Source organism: Bombus affinis, chromosome 4 (assembly GCF_024516045.1).
Source record: "Bombus affinis isolate iyBomAffi1 chromosome 4, iyBomAffi1.2, whole genome shotgun sequence".
Classification (NCBI taxonomy): domain Eukaryota; kingdom Metazoa; phylum Arthropoda; class Insecta; order Hymenoptera; family Apidae; genus Bombus; species Bombus affinis.
This window is the reverse complement of record NC_066347.1, coordinates 10,459,845-10,484,701: the sequence shown is the minus strand read 5'-3', so window position 1 is coordinate 10,484,701 and position 24,857 is coordinate 10,459,845. Positions and strand designations below refer to the sequence as shown.

Here is a 24,857-nt window from a genome sequence, read left to right as displayed (position 1 = left end):
CAATTAAATGGTTTCGCTAAATTTTATACTATAAAAATTCACTGACAACCCGAATATTCTGGTATTTAAAAAATCACAATGAGAAGGAAGAGAAAAAGTATCAGAAAAATATTGTTATTCCTTTGATATATGTTACATGATCGTAACACCTAATAAATAAAAATAACAGCGTACAATAATAATAATAATGAATAATTGTCGCATTCGGATTAAAACTCAACCTACAAGAAGATTAAAAGCTGTGGAACAGTTTTATATGTATGAAACGTAACGTTTAGATGGTTTATACGTGCAGTAGCGAAACACTGATAAATAAGCGAAGCATTTTCCTCGATACATTCCTTCTCTTCGAACAATAACGAGTATGTCTTTGTTTTTGTTTTGCGAAGACTCCACCAGTCAGGAGTCTCGAGAGGAACGATATCGAGGAGATAAAGATGGATAAGGTGCGGCAACGATCGGGAAAAGAGAAGAATCCAAAGGCTTTACTTTCGATCGAGTGCGGACGGAGGTTCTTTTAGCGAAATTGCTTCAGTTAATATGTGATAAGTGCTAACGACGATTGCCTTCGTTCGACCGTATTGAAACAGAAGATGTCTATATTGGAAATTATCCTCTGAATTTTGCAAATCTAAAATGTCTCATCTTGGTATCGTGTAAATGTGAATACCAATACAAACTCGATACACAATTTAAACACTGGCAATTTTCCGTAGACGAAAGTTTTCGAAAGCTAACAGGAAACTTCGTTCTTTAACTTAACTTCGATGATGTTTGTTGTATGTGAATAACTTTAAGAGGAGGTAAATTTCAAAGGTATTTTAGCTATTGCGTGCAGCTTATGCAGAGAAGTTAGAAGAAACCATTTGTAGTATAAAACCGACAGAGGTAAAGAAATACTTCTTGAAATAATATAACGAATTACGTAAATACGTGCAGGCGGTTTGGCGGCAACGTGTTTATTCTCACGAAGCAATGTGTTTACCTTCCTGTAAAACGCGAATATACTCGTTCGTATTCAAAGTATGGCTGCGCCATTGTTTGGAAAGGATAATAACGCATCAAAACACGTTGCGTTATTTTACAAGGTTTTGCATACTTAATTAACGAATAATATTTTATTTCCAAGTTCTGTCATTCGATACATAATCCCTTTCTTAAATTATACAAAATATATCCGAAAATATATGAAACGATTCTAGACAGCGAAACAATGAAAAGGTTTGTACGCAAAAACGAAGTACGTCGTACGAGACAAACGTTTTCCTACATCATCGACTTTTACGTACAGAATCACGTTCTTCTGGGTTACAGCAGGGGGATTTCGGAAACACCCTATGTGAAATAGCCACGTAAAATCCGTTTCTCAGCTAGACTTCACCTAACCTATCCTCGCAGCGAGAGTTTGACTTGCGAATCGCATTAATATATCTTAGCAAACTTCTAGTCGTCAAGATCAAGCAAATTCTAAGGAAGAATTGTAAAGGAATTCGCAGCACGAAAGACACCATCAATGATCATTACCACTCTCTGGCTTGAACAGCGAGAGTCGTTAACGATCCACGTTCTACGAAAGCGGTGGAGAGAAAAAAAGAGACACGAAGTGAGGTTAGGACCGACGGATGCGGTGGAACAGCGGGAGGAAGGATGAAACCTTTGGCGAGGGACACGCGTGTGTCCTTTCGGCTGCCGGTTGCCTCAGCAACAGAGTACCTTCCGTCTCGCTGACCCGTCGTTTCCGGTGACACGGATGGCCTTTCCTCTCTTCGACGTTTCAACCCCGGCTGGAACGCGTCTCCGAAGAAGAGAGGAAAGGAAAAAAAATGTACGAGAGTCAGGGGAGGCCGGTAAAGGCCGCCATTGTTCGACGATGGCCCAACTATTTTTCGTGTTGGAACGAGGGGGAAGAAAAAAAAAAAAGAAAGTTTCGCGAGTTCGCTGTTGGAATTATTCACCGCGCAGATGGAGCCACGAGACATCGAGATTCGGGACCGATGTTTTTACGGCATCACTCGATTTACGAATATCGCTGGAAGGAACGGAATTTAATTTGACCAGAGAATGCTTTTCGTAGATGGTTTTTGGTGAACCTAGTGGATCGAATAATGGAGCTGGATATTGTGGAGCAGAAATGGCCGATGTATAGGGGGTGAAATCGTGAATGGTTCATTGGAACTCTATACGGATTATATCACGTTATTGGTAACGGTTATCTAAGTTGAATTTGTTTTTTTTTTTTTACTGGTACGTATATTTTCTTTTTCCATATTTATAACTTTTTGTTATTATCTCTCTTCCGAGTATTCGTTACATTCGAACAAATATTTCGAAATTTACTCTGTTCCATAAAACTAGGTTATTTTTGGATTGTGGGAGACTGTCGAAAAGTGGGAATTAATATTTAATCGATTGGAACGACGAGTTCGATTACACGAGAAGGGATCATTTTTCGCGTCGTTTCTCTGGTTGAAAAAAAGTACATAAACCGCACGATTAAACAGGTTTGCTCAGAATCATTCGGCTGTGACCTCGTTTCACGCTGCATCCGTTTAATCGCGAGTATAACTCCATTAAGTCGTACTTAAATATCACTTAAACGCCGCGCAAATTCATTCCTCTCGGACTATTACTCTTCTGTGAAATATCAGCGAAACAATAAGAATACGAAATTTGTACATCCAGTGGAAAATCATGCACGCCGCCCTGCACGAACTTTTGTTTTTCATTAAACAACTTTTTAAGAGACTAAATTAAGCTCGTTGTTTATCAAACAAAGAAGGAAATTAATTAATTTGTTTTCATGCTTGTCTATATATATATATTGTATATAATGATTTATATGGCTGATAAAATTATGAAATTTGTAAAAAATTATCATATTTATAAAATAATTTATGAAATAACATTCTCATACGTTGTTAAATATCATGTGCACTTTATTTATGAAATTTGATAATGAAGGCTATTACAAAACTCATTAAAATTCGATATATATATGTCAGAATAAATTTCATATTTCTTAACTTGGCTGATAACGTGTGACGATATGACAAAATTTAATGAGCGGCATTGACCCATCAAATTCAAAGAAACGACGTATATTTCATATACGCATCGAACTAATATTTACTCAATGATCCTCTATTTTTAATGCATTGGAACGTTTCCATTATATGTATATAATATTATATGCTGCAGCTTCGATTATTGGAATATTCCAAATGCGTATACGGAGTATCCCACAGGTTTCTATACAAACTTTCCTACCGTGTTCAGCGGCTAAAAATAACATAAAAGTAGTATATAAATGATAATTTTTAACCCCTTAACGTTTCAGAACCTTAAATTTTAATATCAATTGATCAACGTACTATATTCCGGATTCCAGAGCATAGAACATAGAGTTCCGAGAATTTATTTCAGTGCACGAATATTTATTCTCATACGATAAAACGTAACTAATAAATATATGATAATAAAAATATTAATAAAACCAAACTTTGAACTCTTCTACACTATTTTTAAAGCTACAATATTACGCACTAAAATTCTTACTCGGCAGTTTTCCATCAATTTTCCTAAGGAAAAGTACCCTAGAAATCTAAAAAAAGAAACCAATAAATCTACTCGAAGCGCAATAAAAGTAACGGCACAAAATAAATAGCGGCTTAATTCGATATGCATCGTCAACGACGAACAAATCTACGAAAGCAAAGAAAGAAGGACACCCTATAAAATGGAGGGGAGATCCACAGGACGATGTACTAAATATTTTAAAAGTTCGATTCATTTGAATCGAAATGTCTTCGAATCGTCGTCCCTGTCCGTTCGTCGATAATTTTATTCGCGGTTATTGCTCTTCCGATCACGTTCGAGCTCTATTCAACCGAATGATTTGAATATTCTCAACTTCTCCATTCTTTTAAAATTCCACGAGCCACCAGAGTTTGGAAGAATCGCCGTTGGCGAATTCGAAATTGTCGCGTTGGTTTCGTGCGCCGGTTTTATTGGCAGGGCGAACGCGAGCTCAGGGAACCGTTAATGACTCGCTAATTGCCGAAAGTGGCCAGCCAAAGATTTGTAATCGTTAGAGAGACAGTAAACGACAGCCTCGCGGTGGATAATGGCACTTCTGCGGTTCGATACCGTTGTTTTCACGTCGCTAATATCGTAGCTCGTATTACAGACCAGCCAAGTGTTGAACGAGGTGGACGCGTCTGGCGTTAAATTAACATCAAATCCCTGAATGCTGTTATGTTGACTATTCGCTAGTTTTTCTTCTTCGTTACTGTAGTATCCTGTAGGATAGGATATACAGTGGCTCACGGAAATATCATTTGATATGTACGATATATCCAAGTGACAGTATATTCATACTTTAGGCAGGAGAGAAAAAATATAAGATAAAGTAACAAACGAATAATAGTTTATACAGCCACAGGACAAAACTTATTTTAGATAAGTACAACTATTTGCGAGCATTGTACCATTTGTATCTTGGAATATATTTGAGATATAGTATAAAACGTTGAGACACTTTAATAAATCAATGACAATGTTCTTCCATACGGTCACGGCAAGTGTTCTTTCCTCTTCTTCAGTCGATAGCGAACCTCTCCTGCCAAGTAGCGTTTTTCTTTTCAGAATACATTTCGACAACGCTATTGCTTTAACAAGTTGACAACGAACATTTAACACAAGTGAAGATTATTTGCGAACAATCTTTTTTTTCGTGACCGCCTTCTGTATATTCTGTATATTCTTTCGTGATTCTTTCATCTTAATGAAGAAATAGTGTATTTTAATAGATCAAACAAAAACTGATCTCACCACGCCCCACCAAGAATTCTGACAAAAAAAAAAAAAAAAAAGGGGGGGGGGAGGACGAAAAGAACCAGTTTGAAAGCAACTTAATTCTATAATCGACTGTCCGAAGTACACCTGCGCCTCCTACGCCAAATCAATTTCAAATTGCCGCTCGTGTTTCGCGAAAAATCGTAAATGATTCGTATTGGATCGATCGTAACGGTGAAGCAGAGAAGAGTCGGTTGATTTCATGTTCCTGGGACGGATCGAGGGACGCGTTTCCGAAGCAGAGTCAACAGCACGGTCGATTTTTCGTGGCTTAATTCAACCATGCGAAATCCGGCAACTAGGTAAACCGATAAGTCTCGTGGATTTGTTGGCGGCCGCGCGAAAAATCCGCTTACGCGATCTGGCTTACGCGGAAATCTGTGTTATTGCCTTCTCGAATATGGATGCGCCGGGCGACGCTCTCGATCGAGATCTCGCGTGGGAAATTCGTCGCGTCTACCTCCTACTACCACTTACCTGGTTACGGTCGGAGTGGAAGCGACCCCTGGGGACCGGGCCGGGTAGCTCCGTGGATTCCCTGACATCAAGTACTCTGTAACAAACAAACGGAAACGTGCTTAATCCATCCTGTTGTAACTAATTCAGGTGAACAGTTTTGTGAATGTTGGGACTGTTTTGCGGAGTTTTGGGAATGTTGAGAGCTGAATTTATAGACATAGGATCGACGAAAGAGTAGAAATTAGTAATTTTATGGTGAATTGAAAAATACATATCGTGATTTGTTGTACAGTTAACCAGTCTATAATTTAACTATTATCGGTGGGTGTATAGTCCACGATAGATCCACCTGTTGTATTGTAAATTTCTGAACCTTCCCTTCTGAATTCTAAAATACCAACTTCCCTAAATACAATCCATTGTAAATATATTTTACCATTCTAAACGTTAAATAATATAGAGCTTAATTTAGAAATCCGAGCAAGTTAGGAAAGCTCGTCTTTGATTTGCTGGCGAACTATATGACAATTTAACCAGTGCAGCGACGTACAATTTCTCGCGTTATGGCGCGCAGAATTGGCTCGATTGAAATGTAACGAGGCCGGTAACGAGGCGAAGAAAATCAGCTGCTTAACTGAAACCCGACGCTGGCCAGCGTTTCCGCCGTTATAGATTAACAACGAGCAACTTCCGTAAAAGTAACGACCACGTAACTAGCGTCTTGTTAGCGGGGGCAAGCGTCAGAAGTTACGACATAGCGGCTGATCTCCGCTAGTAGCAGCAACTTGACCTACGTTGCCGCCACGAGATAATTGAATTTATTAGATACGAGTCGCCAGACTTTTACCCCAGTGTTCACGAATTATAGTTCCGCGGTTACTTACGAGCTTACGCAGACGGTTCTAAGGGTGTACTTGCTTCTTCTTATAGATTAGGTTCAACATAGGTTTCCTATATCATTAGTGTACAATAACACCCCCGAAATGTCATTCGACAGTTGAGAGTTAAGATTCTATTTATTTTACAGAAATATTTCCATTTTAGTATGATATAATAAAGAAGCACAATGTAGAGAATGGAGGTTAGGATTCCATCAAGTTTCCTAACCTCACTCACCGTTCGTAGAAACCTATATCATCCTCTTCAACGAATAATATTAATATATTGGAATCTACGAAACATCAAACGAAAAGTATACCTTACAGCACAGAGCTGTGAAAGTATCCCCAGATAATTTTTATCTACAAACATCTCTTCATACTTCTTTAATATTCTTTGATGTCAACGCACATAAACGAATACATATCGCTTATTTATTATACATACTATAATCCTTGGCATAGCGGTTTCTAGCATCCAATGTCATTCAAAATTCCCTTAGCCTTTACATTCGAAGCAAGAAGTACTATATGCATTTGAGCATAAAGCATCATATTATTAAACACGAGGTACATCGATATAACCAAGAAAAGCAACAACAGCGCCACGAAATCTGCATCGAAACGCGTATTAGCGCACCGAGAGTCGGATCTGTTGGTTAATTTTTAAGCCTTCTTTCCCGGTCGATGTCAGTCTGACGTTGCAATTCAATTCTGCCCTCCTTCATGCACAGTCCCAGGAAGCCAACAGCGGCTCGAAATGTCATGCATATTCTAGTTGGTGGAACATCGCGAACCGACGTTCCCTTTATCTGTATAGTTAATGACTTCATAACTAATGTAGCTGTTACTGACGTCCTTCCATCGATCGGACCAAATCAGCCGCTGCACTTTTTGTCTTCAGAATACCATAAACGCTTTCCATGGATTAAATCGATCGTCTCACCTTTCGTTCCTCGATCGGTAACACCCACTGAACTCTAAATTACGTAGAGTTCAGTGGTAACACCAGTGCTTGCGTGGAACTGATTTTGGAGGTTAGGACGGCGTGGTGAGGTTAGGTAGATTGTTTCTTTGTTTATGCGGAGAAAGTAATGGGTAATGCGTCAAGCATTAGAAGATACACGCATAAATCATTATTGTGAAGTTATAATGATCTTAAGTAACGTATCAATCGTTATGAACTTTGCGAGTTAAAAAAGATTTTCATGAAATCATTCCTGCAAACACCTAAACACATCAGCCATCACCCATCACAAGAAGAATAGAATACCAGAGTTCAAGTCTGAAGTCTCTTCTTGAAATTACCAATTAAACCAAACGTTGAAACCAGGGGATAGAAAAAAGGAAGAAGAAAAAAAAAGAAACAAAGAAGTTTGGTTGGAGAAAGAAAAAAATTACTGAAGCTGAACGGCGAGTCATTAGCGAACAGAAGAAAGGAGGTTAACGTTCCTTCTTGCGCTTCGACGCAGCAAAGTTTCGTCTTCATCGGACCGGAGGCAAGGTTGTTTCAAGACGTCTTTCGCCCCTTTATCTGCCCGGCAATTCGTCACTGTCCTCGCGTTCCAGGATTTTTACGAAATTCTCTGGATCCTCAGGGCACGCTTCGGTACACAACAGCATGACGAATCGTCGTCGCGATATTGTTCTTTTCGAATCTCCAGGATTTACGAACTACCAAGAGCAGAATACTTGTGCGCGCGCGCGCGCCATCTTGCTGGACAAGGACGTTCTTAAATTTGACTAGTCTATACAAGGATATGTATGGAAATTATCGAACGTTTGAAAATTATTCGAATATTAAATATCAAGTTTTACATAGACGATGGAGCGCATAATATTATGAATGACAAAAAATATTTGACAAGGAAATAATATACTGCTAGATAGAAGGTTATTTGGAAATAAAATGTGGAATTCTGTGCAGAGGATAGAGCACATAATATTATTCGAAAAATTTTATTCGTATTCTGGAATGAGAGAAAATATTTGACAAGAGAATCGCATAAAATGTTTTACTCCCAGATTTTAATGAAACTTCGTAAATAGAGAAGTAAAAAATTATTTGATCCATATTCGTAAATACGAGATATCCAATAATAGATGTTTAACAATAAAAAATAGATATCCTTTGGAAGAATAAATATTACTACTAGCAAATAATATTTTGTTGACGTTCCTTTAGACTTCTAAATGAATAAGCTACTCTATTCGTATTATTTGTATATAACTTTGTTTACGATATTATCAACCAATGATATGAATTATTTCGATTACGATCAAAATAAGTCAGTGTGATCTCTACAGCGATGAACAAATGACCTTGATTTTAAAGACTATTGGTACCACATTGACTGAAGTATGTGAGTCAGAATTGACCATCTAGATAACACCTGTCAAACATGTATTTCCAACGAAATATCTTGTTTGTTATTTGAGTAGATATTACAATGAACGTGCATATCGATTGTTTCGCCCTCGTGTTGACTTTCAAGTCACACGTGTGTACCGAACAGTCCTATGATAAGAACTGCACAAGCTATCCGATGCAACTGGACCATTCGTGCAGCTGTAAAGTGCAATTATACTACTCCCTTGTGTTCACAGCCTGCTCGTGTTTACTAACAACTCATCGCGTTCGTACGCATTGGTTGTTTTCTAATATCTTGGAGGTGCAGTTGTTTCGCAATTCGTTTTAATTCCTGTACAATTTATCTTATAACAATTTTACATATGGTAAATGTTCAAACAGTCTTCAGAGTAAACTAACAGATATAATAAATTTTATTTTCAATTCTGACTAGCATTATTAATTTTCACGATACAGTATCCTTTGCAAATTTGTTTAAAAATTTAACGCTGCTAAAGCCTTGCCGGTTGGTAATGGACCAAGACAAACTTGCTTCGTATCTCTAATCAGCATACTTATGTGAGATATCTCATACTGTATATCGTTATATACAGAATGTTCGCTATATTCGATGATATATGTACATACCGCGTACGTACCAGCTACTACTGCACATTCACTAATCGCGAGATCATGTGCACGTACTGTTCCTGATATTGTTCTTTCATACGGCGAGAATTTACGAACTATGAAGAGCAAACCTGGGAAGCAGGTTGTGCGTACGCGCGAGCACGCTGACTTAACAAACACGATCTTAGCAAACATCTCGAGTCCGCGAAGGCAGCATCGCTGCACTGGCTAAAAACTGTACGGCTAATTTCCACGGAGTCTGCTTAATCCAATTTACGACTCGCTGAAACATTTATGCCGCGTAAAATTTGCTTATGCAAATCACACGCAGTAGTTACCAACCTGGCATAGTTTTGCACGTTGCGCTGACTCTACTGATCGTGGTCATCTTTTTTTTTTTTGATCGATTATTTGACATATTCAGTCGCGATAACTTCGACCTTCGATAAATAACGAATCGAACAACTGACCTTAACCTTGCTACTTTGTTCAACGATTTAATTTGTTCAGAAATCATGAAACATTTGATATGAGAAGGTCTTCCAAACTTGCACCTAAGGTTATACTTGAATTTCTACTGGATTCTACTAGATCTAGCTACAAATTAACCTTTGCTCATTTTATTTTCTATTTGAGAAATTGAAAAACGTATAATTGATAGTGAAGCAAGCAGAAAGCTACGTATTGCGAGTATTTGCAGAAAAATAATATGGTCAATTATAATACATATTCCAGGTGAAACTGTCATTTCTAGTCGACACTGTCAGCCACAGCTGTCTCTCGATAATGTCACAAATCATGCTGGCCATTCTATAGGGATCAAACAATCCAGTCAAACACATTTCACTCTCAAAGCAGCGCGTAAGTGGACGCAAAGACGTAACGCGGCGTGAGGAGTCCATTGTCAGAATCGCGAGATGTTTGTTACGCGAACCGATAGAGGACCGATCAGAGGAATGTAGAACTACTGAACCTTACGTACCTTCGCAGCTGCGATCGAAATTACGGCGTCATTTGCAGACGGAGGGTCCAGGTCGAGATCAAAGGCTTTGATCGTTGCACGCGAGAGACACTGTGACAGATCGAGCTAGAACGCGCTGCCCTTTGTAACAACGAGCATAAATTGTTGCGCGTCAGACACGCGGTCACCGGCCATTTCACGCACGTAAACAGTCGTAACGCCGCGCAAAAACTACCGACAACGAGTCCTTAAGTACATGCGTGAAACTTATAATGCGATTCAGTATTATCAGTCTCAAGTTGCTTTTTTTTTTTTAATTCTCCAGCTTCCTGCTCACTCGTTCAATCCCGTTTCACATAATACGACAAGAGAGTGCCCGGAGCTCTCATTCTCGGCAAATGGACACTAAAAACGTATATAAATCGAAAATGTAAGACAGTCTCAATTACATCAAAGAATGTAAGCCCTCTAACAAATAAAAACTACATAGCCGCAAAAAACATCTTTTGATGAAGTACCAGCAATTCTTAGTCCAACGCTGGTTGTTCAATCGTATGACAGACATGCCATACTAACAAACCTCGATATTTGTGCGATTTGCAATTAATTTGTAAATGATAGCTGGAATAAGAAATCGTTAAATATATAAGCGCTCAGAATTACACGAAGAGGTACAAAGTTAAGTGAAAGTGCTCAACGAATGAGCTTTCTTTTAGCCATCAGATTTACACGCTTACGTATAAAAGTGTATCTGCAATTTCTGCAAAGATATAATTCAGTTTAGACTGAATATCGAAGTTTCCTCGTTGAAATACAATATTTCTGCAATTTATTTTACGTTTCTGTTTGTTTAACATGCCTTACATGTACATTATTGTACATAGAGCTCATACAGATCGCGCAATCATGGCAATAGAACGAAGAACATAGCTAGAACCAATCAAACAGTGCTTCGATATTTCGTACTTTCCTTTGACCAGTGGTAGAGAAGTGATTTTTGTCGTCATTGGTAGTTTGTTTCGTTGGGAAGCGTTCGGTTGCTCGCGAAGGAGGAGTGCTTTACGTGGCTGCTTTTTCCCTGGAATGTTATTGCCGACTGAAAAACGATTCTGAAAGGGGAGAAAGGCGCGCTCGAACGTCCTCAAATGTGTCGGTATTTTCGGCTGGTCGTTTTACCGTTATTCGCCTTCGAATCCACGCGAAAGGAATTCTGATCGTGCACGTGTGTAAATTTTCATGCTGCGCAGTGTTTGCGCTGGTTATGTCTTTGACATCCTTCATCGATCTTGCGGGTTGTCATCGTAGATGTCTTTGTTTGTTCCTGAACGTTTGCTACTTCTTTAGATGAATTGCGCTACGAGTATGATGTAGTAGATATTTTACATTCCTCCGAAGAGAGTACACATTGCAATTTCTAATATTGTGCAAATTTCTCTTGTTTCTTTGGTGATTATTTATAGTAGAATTATTATTAAACATACTTCTCTTGGCTGAATATTAAGGTAGAACGGTATTTACTGGTATGAAAATTTTCAAAAGCTTGAAAAACTTTAGCTAATACACGTCAATCTGTGTTCCAAACTACTGTTCGTGCGTAGTATTTTGCTCGTTATTCTACAAATTAAGCAACGATCAGAAATTCCCAGACCACTCGTATAATAATCCTGCCCTCGCTAAACATCGTCCAAAATTCCCTTTAGTCGTCGCGCAATAAAATCTCATGCTCTCGAAGCTCAAACCAGTCTTCTCTATTTCACTCTACAAATTCAGGAAAAATTATGAAAGAGCCACCCGTTTTCGGCCAATATCACATTGATGCACGCTTGAAACGCCGAAATTCACTGCACCCGTTCGAGCACGCTCCTCGAATCGATCAAACTGTCCGCCGTTGGATGCAGAACATCGCGAACGATTGACACTATTTTTTCCCCCATCTTTCTCCTTTTCCTCTTTTTTCTTTCAGGAGAACGAACGTATCGGCAGCGGGAGGGAAGATCAATCATCTCGCGTGACTGTTTAAGCTCGACTCGATGAAATTGCCAGTTCCGTCGGTGGTTTCGTGTTCCGGCCGATTTTCACCGTGAAAAATCGCGACGTCCGCTGTTAGAAACGCTGGCTCGTCATCTTAACGTTACCTCGATCGATATTTTCTTCGTTTCCGTAAAATTGAAAATCGTTGCATGGGAAACGATTGTTAAATTGGTCGAGGGGAACATTCTTGCCTTTGGAAGTTTAGATTTTTATATGGAAGCTTGGGGATCAAGAAATATAAATATAAATATTCAATTTCAACTCGAATAATTCGATGTATTTACATACGGTCACTAGAAATCTATAAAGTTCCTGAACTCTACTTAGGAAGTACATTAACTCCAAATATCCTGATTCACAGAATCTTGTGTAAAAATAAAATCGTTCAAAATAAAGGTTGGTGATCTCTGACTCGATGAAACCATCCTCAAGACACTTTATCCTTCGTTCAAATAGTAACAACGTTCGAAGACGTTCGCAACCAAACGGGCGGAACGATCGACGCCGATCTAGCTAGTCTACTTCCGCTCGAAAAAGTGTCATTATCCGCTAATGGCGCGGCAACAACTGGGTCGATGCACCAGTACGGTTAATGACACGGGCTGCTTCGTTCCATCGATCGTACGACCGATTATCTTACTGCGCTTATATTTGTTCATCGATGCATTTTGCAGAAATTCTTTAGTTCTAAAAAATAGAATTTTCACTGAAATTCCCCGTGCAATCTCATTGTATCAATTTTGTCGGTCGAAAGGTACGTTTCATTAGTAAATTTATACAGCTCACCCTGGAACATCGTCTTCTACCAAAGTGACATGACGCGATCGTGTCGCGCACCGTCTTAACAAGAGCGATCGAATCCTGTTAGCTAAGGAAATGCAGGAATCTACCTCAACGAGAGAATGGAAGAGTAGTGGAAACGAAACGAAACGAAGAGAGAATCAAAAGTGAAAGAAAGGATAGAGGCGGTGGATACGAGAGTGATAACCGACGCGATAGCGAGCAGTTGGAGTGACAGTCGAAAGGACGTGCAAGAAGAAGCGGAGGTGGAGAGAGCAGCGTTGCGCGTTAGAAAATGGAATTTCGGTAGCGAGAGATGCGAGCAAAGAACTGGGAGGCCGGCAGGTGGAGAGATCGGTGGCTAGAGAGAGATAACGGATACGGAAAGGGAAAAAGAGGAGAGCTGGATGGCTAGGTCCATGGATGGAGTGGATACAGTTGAGTCTAAGGGTTTCTTGGTTGTTGGGTGTTTGGCTGTCCGCCAGGGAATCTCTGGAGCGCGACGGTTACCTTTTTCTTCACCGGCAGATCTCCCAGCACGTTTACAGGATGTTTCAAAACACGTGAGCTTAAATTCTGGAATAAATTGGAATGTGGCAATTACGCGGAAGTTTGTGCGAACGTTCGCACGTCACAAACGAAGTTTGTCTATCAGTGATAATGTCTATATACAAATTATGGTCGATAATATTTATTCAATCTAACGGGGAAATTTCTTGAAGCTTGTTAAATAGTGGAAAATTTTCCTCCGCAATTTTTCGTTATTTTCGCTTGAAATAAACATAGTGTAACTGAATTGCTAGAACCATCTTGTACAAGGAATAAAAAGTAACTTATTTTGAAGAGTACAGAATCACCTGTAAGCCCCTTCACCTATAATTTTTCCACGCCCCGTGCCATTTCCTTCGATATTAAACGTTAAAGGTCACTTGAAGCGACCTGCAGCAACTCAATTCCGCCATCTTCCGCCATATCCCGCATCGACACGTAACTTCGTCGTTCTTCTTCATTCTATCCGCTCGTAAAACGCGCGTCTCGCTAGTGTGCGTGGCGGCAGGATGCGTTTCGCGGCGCAAACAGCGCCGCTTAAGACTCCGTAAACACCAGCTTGATTAACGATAATGGCGATCTAGGGCGATTCCCGATAGTCTGCCACTCGATTGCGGGATTTGAAAGGGTAGGAACGATGGAAGAGGACCCAACTATGGCGGCGACGACGAAGGGTAAACCATCGTGGTGCATCGTGCAACGAAAACCGGCCGGCCAATGGAAACAACGGGCCGTGGGGACGGCGAAGGTAATCCAAGAGGGTGCGTGCCCAGGCATCCTGATCGCCGCTTTACCCCTTATAGGTTTGCATGATGCGTTATGATCGTTAACAGAGAGTACTTGGTGAAGAGCCGCGGATATTGTCTGACGACCGCTGCCGCCTGTGGTTAATCGACGATCGTTGCTTCCATTGGAAGCTTCTTGTCCCACACCCTCTCTACGCTGTTCTCTCTCTTGCGTGAATAGCGTGGATGGATTAATATAGTTGGGAACGGGTCGTCCGAAGCCGCGAACTGGCGAGCTGCGGTGCAATTAGCGGCGGACGTAAATGCCGTCGGGACTGCGTTTCTCGCGCTTCGCGGGCTATTAACAGCGTTTCTTGCTACGGAAATTGTTGTTACATTGGTTCTCGCTGCAAAGGGATTCAGATGCTGCCGGTACACCGATTCCTGCATGTTTGCCACGTTATCAGGGAAACTGTGCAAAGGGCTTAGGTTATTTTCTTGGATATTTAATTCTCATTTTTGAGATATGTATAATTTTATATGCTACGCTAGAGATTAGCCGCGTAGTAATGACACATATATATGAGTATGAGTGTGTGGGAGTAGGTGTGTGCACAGCGTCTCGTCAGACAGAAGAATGCAACTGTTGCGTTGGTAGTGCGGTAAGGAAGATGGCGAGACAAAGAGAGTGCTGAGACGCGTGCAAATATGTATCGACGAATATCTTGTAAATCACATATTTAGATAAATGTAAAACTATTTTAATATCAATTCTAAATGTAATCTAAATGTTCCTATAGATTTATTTCGGCGATTAAGATCCACAATTCTCAACACTCATCTATCGTTCATTTCTCTAACTGAATTTCTTCCATTGCGACAAGTTGAGAAAATGGGAAATAGCGAATATAACAGGAAGGTAGATAGGTAAAATAAATCCTCCCGTTGAAAACGTAGGGACGAAATTGAAGGAAGTTTATATGCTTTTGAAATAACTTTTAGAGAAATTCAGCGCACGTTTCTTCTCTGATTATTGTCACAAAATCATCGATATTATGTTTCACAAACATCGTTTCATTATTCAGCTGCTTCGCGGTGGCGCAAGCTCGGTAATAATCCACAGAGAGGCATTGCACCGATTCCTTTCCACTTCTGATCTCGTAGCCCAACAGCAACTGACAACCAGTAATCTCCGACTGTTCACAAAGGAACCGAAGCTTCCGCAAAGCCCGTTTGCAATAAGATCAACCGTATATCTCGATTTAGCCTGTCTGATCTTGTGGAGCGCTTGTGGCGCCCTTCCGCTACCGCAAATAGTTTTACTTTCTGACAAAATGCCGCTTAGAATCTATCTATGCGACCAATACAATCACGGTAATCGTCTATAGAAACCCAATTACCAAAAATTTAATCTGTCGATTTTTGCAACATCTATTTGCTTGAACGTGTTAAAAAATAGCTATATTTGAATTTGGAAAATCGATCTAGCCAATACAATTATTGCAACTCTTTTAACTCGATAAATTGTCATCACTAAATAGGTTTTAAAAGTTTCACATTATTCAAATTATTCGGCTTTATAGAATCGGACAGATTGGTCTCTGCCGGCAACAGTTAATTGAAACGATCCATCTCGCATCATATATCACAGAAGACGACCATTCAGAAAGAGAGCGAAACTTTCCCTTCTCTGTCAACAAACGTTTGCCCATTTCGCACCCCTCTGTCGTGCACCAGCAACCGTACTCGTTGCCAATATCCTCAGGATCCTATCGGTTTGGCGACTAATGAATGTTTATTAGTACAGGATCTGCCGACGTATCGTTCCAGGCTCGAGACGGATCGATACGAGTCTAGACGTTTGTGCCTCGAAATAATTGATTCTAACCTGATACGAGATCCACAAGCTAAGGGATGAGACAGCTTGAAACTGTTCGTCGAGATACGCTTCCGTGATATTCCCGGAGACTACTTAAAGGAGATCGACTTCTGTGTGTTTCTTGGTCGATGAGGAAAATAGCGATGGGACCTTCTGTTCTGAAATCACGTTCAACTTGCTCAAACCTTGTCAAACTTCCAAAAGGAGGAACCTAACGAAACCTTGACATCAGCTATTTAATCTCGCGACACAAATTTCTTATTTTCAATATGTATTTTAATATGTATTTCACATAGTTTCGCGAATTGTTAATAAATTGAATTGGCCGCAACCTCCTGAAACCTCGTCATACCTTTGCAAACCCAAAACTTAATTATCATCGTCCAGTAGATTTACATCATGTATGGTCATTCAATTTACCAAAATTTCTTATCCAGCTCGCAGATCGAAATATCCAGCCGTGTAGTGGGGCTCACGTCGTGTTCATACGTACATACGTTGTTACGTACGGTAGGTGTCCGCGTGCGTACACGTTCGCGCTTAGTGCCCGCTATTAGGAGTAAAACCGGAAATAGAAGTGGCTGAACTTTAACTAGCTTCGCAGCGGAATGGTCTCGTTCTCTTCATCAACTCAAACTACGGGAATTAGCTTCTGGCCCCCGTCCAGATTACTTCTGTACGCTCTCTTCCGCCGCTTGCCCCGTCCCCATTTATCTCGTTCCTTCTTGCTTCCTCCGTCAAGAAACTTCTTCCTAATATGTTAATTATGAAAACGATAAGCGAATGATAATCAGCCGTGGTTATTTCGAACCGCTCGTCCTCTCTTCGACACTGTACCAATTTTCCCGTTATCGCCGTGCTGCAACGGGTCGGAAGTAGCTGTCGTTCCTCCTTCGTTCGTTAGGGCTAACTGCCGCTTGAGGCGTGATAGTGTTCTTGTCTTTTGGAATATCCTCCTGATTGAATCCTTCCATAATATGCGCTCTCTTTGCTTCTTGTCTGATTTTCCTTTTTTTTTAAGCGTAGGGGATTTGGACGTAGCGTAGAATAGATCAAATAAGAGATAATATAGTAATCACACAATTCGGAATAAAATTCAGCTCTCTATAGGTAAGTTGTATTATTTATGTTCACGCCTAATTCTGTTACTTATTGAACTCTTTCGTATATTATAGTTGATCAAATTTTAAGTTCAACATTTAATAGGTTTCTCAGAAAAATAAATATCTATTTTGGAGAAATGTACGTGTGAAGTTTCGCCAGGAATGCGAATGATCCAAAACAGTCAGTGATGGAGTAGAACAAACTGTACACCTTGCAATAGCTTTGAACGAGCAATTGATTAAAAATTTAATACAGCTTCATTGTCGTCAACACATTACGTGTATCGAAAGTAACGCATATATCCACATCATTGTCATATTTGTCACCTACTCAAATTAGCAACGCCGATGTAATGACTCGTTACAATTACCAGCTGCCGCTTTTCAATTACATAATCGAGTTAATTAACCTACCGGCGTGCAATTAACGGTAAACCTGGCGCAATGTTCCTCGAAGTAACGAAAGTTTCATGAATAGTAACGCTCATGGTGCGCCCCAAAAATCACGATGGTGGCGCCTGCATAAAGCACAAGCTATTCCAAAATTGAACAGGAACAAACGAGCCACACCGCGCCGGAATAAAATATCATTAATGTAATGAGTCGAGCGAGAAGTCGTTTAAACAACGTCCGTGCAAATGATGCGATTCGTTAATGCAGTCGCGAGCAACCGGTGAATTAGCGTCGGAGACAAACGATTATACGATTTAACGGGCCGGTTAACGCGTCGATATCGTTTTAATACGTTCACCATCCTCCGAATTATTTCCACCGATCGTCGATGTAACAGCGAAGAGCGCGATAACTGAGAAACGTAGATATACCGAGCGCCTAGTTTAATTATATTCGTCTCTAAAGATAATAATAATTAATTAGTAATAATTCTATGTATAGAAATAAATTTTGTGTAAAAAGAAAATAATCTAAGCTATGTAATCTGTAGTCTCTAAATGGGAGGTTGATCAAAACTCACCTCGTTGAATTTCTCTGCTCTTGAGCTTTCGAATGATACACTCTTAGTAACCATTTTCCAAAATGCTATAATACAGTTGTCGCATTAATCGTAGTAAACTCTAAAAGCTCCATTTAGATTACGCTCTATACCTATGTACAACCCTAAATTTACAAGCTCTATCACGTATTTCGATATTTCTATGAAACATATTCTCGCGTTATTAAATATTATAACGGTATATGTTATGTATATATAATTATGTTAAATTTAATATTTTAGATAAAAAGGAAAAAACGGTGGAACGATACGGTAGAATTACAAGGAAAATTACTACTGCAAGGATCGATATGCTGAATTTACTTTTAGGGCCGAACAGTGTGCATTACATATAGGAGGCAAATTCGCGTACGGCCGCGGATAAATTGCAACGAGCGTCCTCTGGTCGCGCCAGCTGCCGGCGAATCGCGCATTTGCGTCACGGTCGTCACGTAACTTGTTTTACATGGCCGCTTTTGTCCTGCATGAATCTTATTAGCGCCAACCCATTTTCCCAGGAATCGAGTTAAATGCAGTTTTACACATTAAACCGTTCCCGTTGCTTGTTCATCGTTCCCAACAAATAGGAAGGGCGAGTTCGTTACTTTCGCCGCCAGCTGTCGATCACTAGGAAATCATCGATTAATAATTAGCTATCGCTCGAAACGTTTACATACCACGCGACCCGTGTTTTGTGTCAGTCGAGCCAAAGGTGATATATTTGTAGATTATTTTTTAAGAAATTGATAATATTCTTAATACGAGGAATTTATTATTAGCGTTACTAAGCGAAGGATGGTCTGCCGTGAATAGTGCGCGTGGGTAATATTACTGTGGAGAATGTTAGTTCGTAGTGGCAAGCATTTCGGAATTGTAATTCAGCGATACAGGGAATTCTGAAATAACGACGTGTACAATTATCTGTAGATCAGATATACACGCGAAGATTAAATTTCAATCTATGCTGTTTCATGGAAACGCCAGGATAGTGGTCAGTCTGTGATTCGTCGGACTAGTTAGCAAGTCATAATCTCACGGAAAATTATCGTTGCAGCTTTAGTGTGTACAGATAGATTGCGATTTCGTTTAAAGCTAATCGAAATTAATTACTGCAGGTTGAAAACAAATTCTTAAGTTCTCTATCTAGCTAACGGTGTAACACATTACGAATCCTTAGCACCACGTCACATTATATTCCCTCTGACAAGTATCGTAATTCCGCGCAAACGGAATTAACGCATTTTAAATACTTGGTACATCGCAGGACGAAACGTGCGAACGTACGACGAAGACACGACGACGCGACGGTAAAAATACATGTCGTATTTTTTTTTTTTCTCGCCCCGCGGCATTGTTTCCACGGGGAAAGTGGTTTATATTTACCCCCGGGGAAGGATGACTTTTATAGGAGAAGCGGAATCCCATCAAGCGCATAATATAGCCGCCTATCGAGTTGGTCGGGAGCGGCGCGCAATCGACGCGCGAACAATACGCTCCGTACGGAGCGATATAATCGTTAAATATTTCGTTTCGCCGTTGTATAAATCGTATCCGTCAAAGCGTTATTTTTTTCCGCGCTACATCTTTTTTTCCTTCGTTTTTCATCCGTTCCTCTCTTTTTCTTTTTCGCTCTTTTCTCCTTTTTTCAACTTTTTTTTTTTGTTCGATCGAGGTTGGTTGTTGTTTTAATCCGAACTGTTAATCTCATAGATCGATCTCCGGCCGCGGCGGGTAATTCAATACGGCCGGGGCGAACAATTTTCATTCATCAGCGCGAATTCCATCAGCGAAGATATTCCAACGTTTGAAACACCGTGCTGAAAACGGGGTGAAAAAAAAAAAAAAAAATTGTGCGAAGCGCGCTTTAGAGAAACGGGGCTTCGATATTTTCTAGCGATTTCCGCGTCCTCTTCGCTGGTGTCGCTCGCGCGCTCTCGATACTGAATTATATAGGTTAGACGGAGAAAGTTGCCAGCGAGTTTCTATTATATTTACCACTTTATTCGATGGCTGAAGGATTCTCGATTGTCGCTTGGTAACCTATATGAACGTTCGTGACGGGGTTTCTTTGGAAACGTTAATTGGGCGTTGTCGTGGAAACGGTCTTTCTGGAATTCATTCGACTTCATGCTGTGTTATAGTGCACTATTGTCGATTATGAATAATGTATTTTAGGTAGATCGTTTTTAATAGGCCAGATTATTGATATACTTTCTCAATTGAATTTTAATTAAAAGTTCATAATATACATACATCGTACCTCATACTTATATAAGTATTTTAATATAGGAGATTATGTATATCTACGCAACATTGTATTTATTGAAATAAATCTGAGGTGATTTTGGTGTAGGACGTGTAGGGTGCTGAAGAAATACTCGGCGGTGTTTAACAGTATATTCATTAACATTTTGACTGCCACGCCGAAATCGCATGTTTCGCTCAAGACGGCACAGGAGTATTTTTATTATTCAAAGCATATAATGGCAAAATAATAATAAATTGATAATGTAAGACAACATTCTTCCCCAATGGACCGTTTATCTTATTGGTGGTCACGGGTGACCACCGTGGCGCCTTGGTAACAGTTGATAGCGACATATTATAACAAGGCTTCGTTTATTTCAACAAACCATTCGCGTTTGTTATTTCGTCGTAAGCAAAACATCCAGAATATATTGTTGAAACGTGTAGATTATATTAGTAAACAGTATTTGCTCATTCTATATATAATAGTAAGGTATATGCACATTTCTAACTTTAATTAGATGATTATAAAGCAGCATTTACGATTATTTTCCAAGGTGTGTTTATAATAATATTCGTAGATTACCTCAAAGATATGGATGAAAACACAATGCACCGTTAGATGCAAAATTTGTTCTCATTTTTTTTTTTGTATTGATGTTCTAATAAAAATGTTTAATTGTTCAATGGAGCACCTTTTATTTCAAAGTATCTTTTATTTATCGGTTATATTCAAAATGCCCTAATTGTCAATTTTCATTCAATTTTTACTATTGTAAGAAGTTCCGTGGCAGTCAAAGTGTTAACAATTCTCGCTTTCGACTCTTCACCTACAATTCTCGTTTCCAACTGACGATTCTCATTTCTCGGTTACAGCTCAACTGTTTTCTTCATCTCTCAATATCCTCACTACGCACGCGTTCGTTAGACATTCGCGACCGTTACCACAAAAATTCGGCGGAAGAATCGTAAGGATATCGATGGCTCATTAGGCCTGTCGGCGCTTACACTTCGGTGATACTTGTATCAACGAAACCGTTGGAAAGTTTTGTTGTTGAATGTCGCTACAAATCCTTTTTATCTCGAGATAATATCTCCGACGTTTGTTTGTTGCTAACTGCGATAGTATTTATAATTTATAATAGTAATATTCTTGAGTATTCCAAGTACCCTCAACAGTTGCGACCTCGTGGGTAATCAGACGGTCGTCTCGCGCTTTAATGTGCGTGCGCCTTATAAAAACTTCCGAGTGGGAAAACAAGGAAAGCGTGGAAAGAAACGAACCTAGATTCTCGCAGGATCCATGTAAATTTTGCAGTAAGAGAGGAAAGATGGGGGATGGAGCCGTCTCGCAGGATCGATAGAAACTTTGCTCGATTCATCGTGGTCCGCTTGCGCTACTATCGAAGGATAAACGGTAGTTTGTTCTACTTTTATCATGGCAGTAAGGAGAAACGCTTTCTACGATGAATATTTCTAAAATCTTTATTACTGATCATTGATAGTTAAAATAAGATTATTTCCATTTAAGGTATCTTACTACTAAAAATAAAAATACTAAGCCGGTATACGTCATACTCAAGAATAACTGTTTGAAACCAATATCCTCTCCTGATCTAAATTAAATTAAACGAAATTCTAATCTAAGTAATCTCTGAACATAATTTTTCAAACTATTATCCACTATTATCTACCAATTTACAATTATTATCTGTTACAGGATGTCTGATTTTACGTATATATTATTATATTATTACATCACGTATTTATTAGTACCCATATTATTTAGTAATAACAGACACGGAAATTGAATAATATTTTACTACTACGTGACAATGTAGGTAATGCGATAGTGAACTTAAACGCGTTCATTACAAAATTAATTCACGCACACTTCGGTAATTCCCAGATGAGGAAAAACGACACTAGTGCCGCGACAGTCATCTCAATTCTCTCTGGTCCTCGATTAAACGCGAACGAACGAGATGGTTGCAATTTAAAGGGGACGATGATCACTTATGGAGACACTTGTTTGCGCCGAGGCGCGTTTCTGCACGACAAGAGTTCGCGGACTAAAGCCGAAACGAGGGATGACAGAGCACAATTGACGGCCACGGCGATAGCAATGCCCATTTTATCCCCAGGAGGATATAAATAAAACTCAAATTGAGCGAGGGTGCGCCACCGACGCGATGCGCTGCGTCTACAATGTATTTACGCAGCCAGCACTTCCACCCCGTAATTTCATTTTAGATAAAAATTCCGCAACCCTTCCCGACGTCGATATTTACATTTTTATCCGCCCGCTGATATTTTTGTTTACTCGCCTCGTCGTTTCCACTACAGTTCTGGTTTCCGTGGTAGATTTCACGGTTGCATCATGGCTTCATCACAGTCAAGTTTTTCATTCCCCTTTCCTTTCTTCCTTTCTTTTCTTTTTTTTTTTTTTTTTGCTTCCGATGAGATTCGTGTAAGATATTTACATATCGCGATTTACTGTGTTCCTGAACATGGAGTTTACGATCAACGCATGATCCGTGATTGCTAAACTCTTCTGTCTTGTATTTTTAGATTTTCTCCTTATCCAGAATATTTGCGAAATGAAGAATTCGTTAAGAAAATTGCAGACATTTTTTTTAATTCGTTGAAGCTAGATCACCAAGCAATGGTTTATCATATTGTAAATTGATTGAAAATGAAAGCAAACGAAATGTTGCATTAACATTGTCCCTTAATGGTAGTGATCCTAAGCATTTCACTGAAACCCTACCACCACACGCAATCAATCAGAGAAAAAAGGCAAAAATGTTTCCCTCGGTCGAGAATCGTCGCATTAAATATGTATTACCTAGGCGTTGGTAAGTGGCGTGCAATTAATACTTTCGAATTCAATTAGCCAGGCGCGCATGAAGAATCTTCGAATAAAACTCGCGACCATTGCCGCAGAGACGTGGAGAAAACGTCGGCCGTGGTGAAAACGCAGTAAAAAACGTGGGCGAGCGCCACCCTAGCCTGGGCGGATTGCATTAATTCCATGCACGACACGTAACCCTAGCAATAAAGTGGCGTAATTGCCGATGCGTCCGTGCCCTTTGGGCGAGAAGAACACGGGCAGAAAAGCCCATTGGCGTCACGGCTACGAGAGGCGGAATGGAGGAAGGTGGCCTTACAAATCCAGCTCGACGCGCCCCACACGGAGCACGCAGACACGAAGCCGACTTATGCGAGCCACGTGCGCCATTCTAATTTGCTTACGAGCAGCGTGGCCTTAAAGCAGAATGCGTTACGGGGAACCCGTACGTGCGACGACCACCATGGAGCGAACAATGCGACGCTGTCCTGCTCGTTCTCCTTTTCTTATTGTTTCGCTGCTTCTAACCTGGACATGATCCATTCGGCCGACATTCTTTACGCGACCGAATAAAGAAGTCAAGTGGCGTTCCGCGTGAATAAGTCGTTTCACGGGGTCTGATCGTTTGGTGAATGTGTACGGTGCGGTGGAGACAATTGGCAGTGGACTGTTTGTATGGGTGGGATTTTTCGGAGGTTCGATTGATGTCATTGGGGGATCAATGGGGTACTGTGGATTTGGAGTAGGCTGATAAGGCCAGAGTTTTGTAGATTACGTGGAGTGATCGAGGGGATGGTTACTTAAGTGGTTGTTGTTTGGTGAAGTACGGTAAGATACAGGGGTTAGGTAAGGACTCGTTAACTTGACGAAAATATTTAATCGTTAGATATTTTTGTTACTTGTTGAACGAAATCTTATTGAGACTATTGAGTAAGATTTTTTCTCGCGAATATCGTTTTGAACAAACTGGGAGGATGATTTGCATGTACTCGATCCAGAGCGCGAATCTTTTATTCTTCGATTGGAAAGCGAAATCGATGCGCTTGTCGCGGAAAAAGACGTTGCAAATTTTATTCCATTCCTTCATTTCGTCGCTATCGTATCCAGACCAATTTATATTCCGTCGGAGACTCGCGCGGAAAGCCTGAAGGACCTAATATAATCCTGGGTACAAGGGGTGGCCGGTACGCTTGGGAACTAACCTGCATACATTTCCCAAATAGGCGCGTTAATGTTAAGAATACCGCGCGCGTGTTTTTCCGCCGCGGAGGGGCGCAAGGAAAAAAATATAACCGTGACGAAAATATTAGGGGAGGTTCGTGTCCCGAGATCTACACCTCCCTTCCTGTAGTTTCGTTCCTATTCGAAAGCAATGCTGAGTACGCATTTATTTCATAAGAGATACTATTTTTTGTCTCTAACTTAATAATAGTGGAGTATATAGGGTGGCGTATCATCGAGCGTCGATCGGTGTCGCTTGAGGGATTAGTTCACAACATGGCAATATTCATAGCAGAAACAGCGGCACAACTACCGCAACGTCTATTAGCCCTATAGTTCACCGTTGCA

General features: G+C 40.1%; 1 protein-coding gene across 7 annotated transcripts in view; it reads right to left on the bottom strand.

The window, feature by feature from the left end:
- Positions 1 to 24,857, bottom strand: part of LOC126915260 (teneurin-a) — a 695,244-nt gene that overhangs the window by 232,403 nt on the left and 437,984 nt on the right. For all 7 annotated transcript variants that reach the window (XM_050719759.1, XM_050719762.1, XM_050719761.1 and 4 more), the window contains one exon: positions 5,332 to 5,407. In XM_050719759.1, the coding sequence (XP_050575716.1) occupies positions 5,332 to 5,407 (76 nt within the window). The remainder of the gene's footprint in view (positions 1 to 5,331; positions 5,408 to 24,857) is intronic.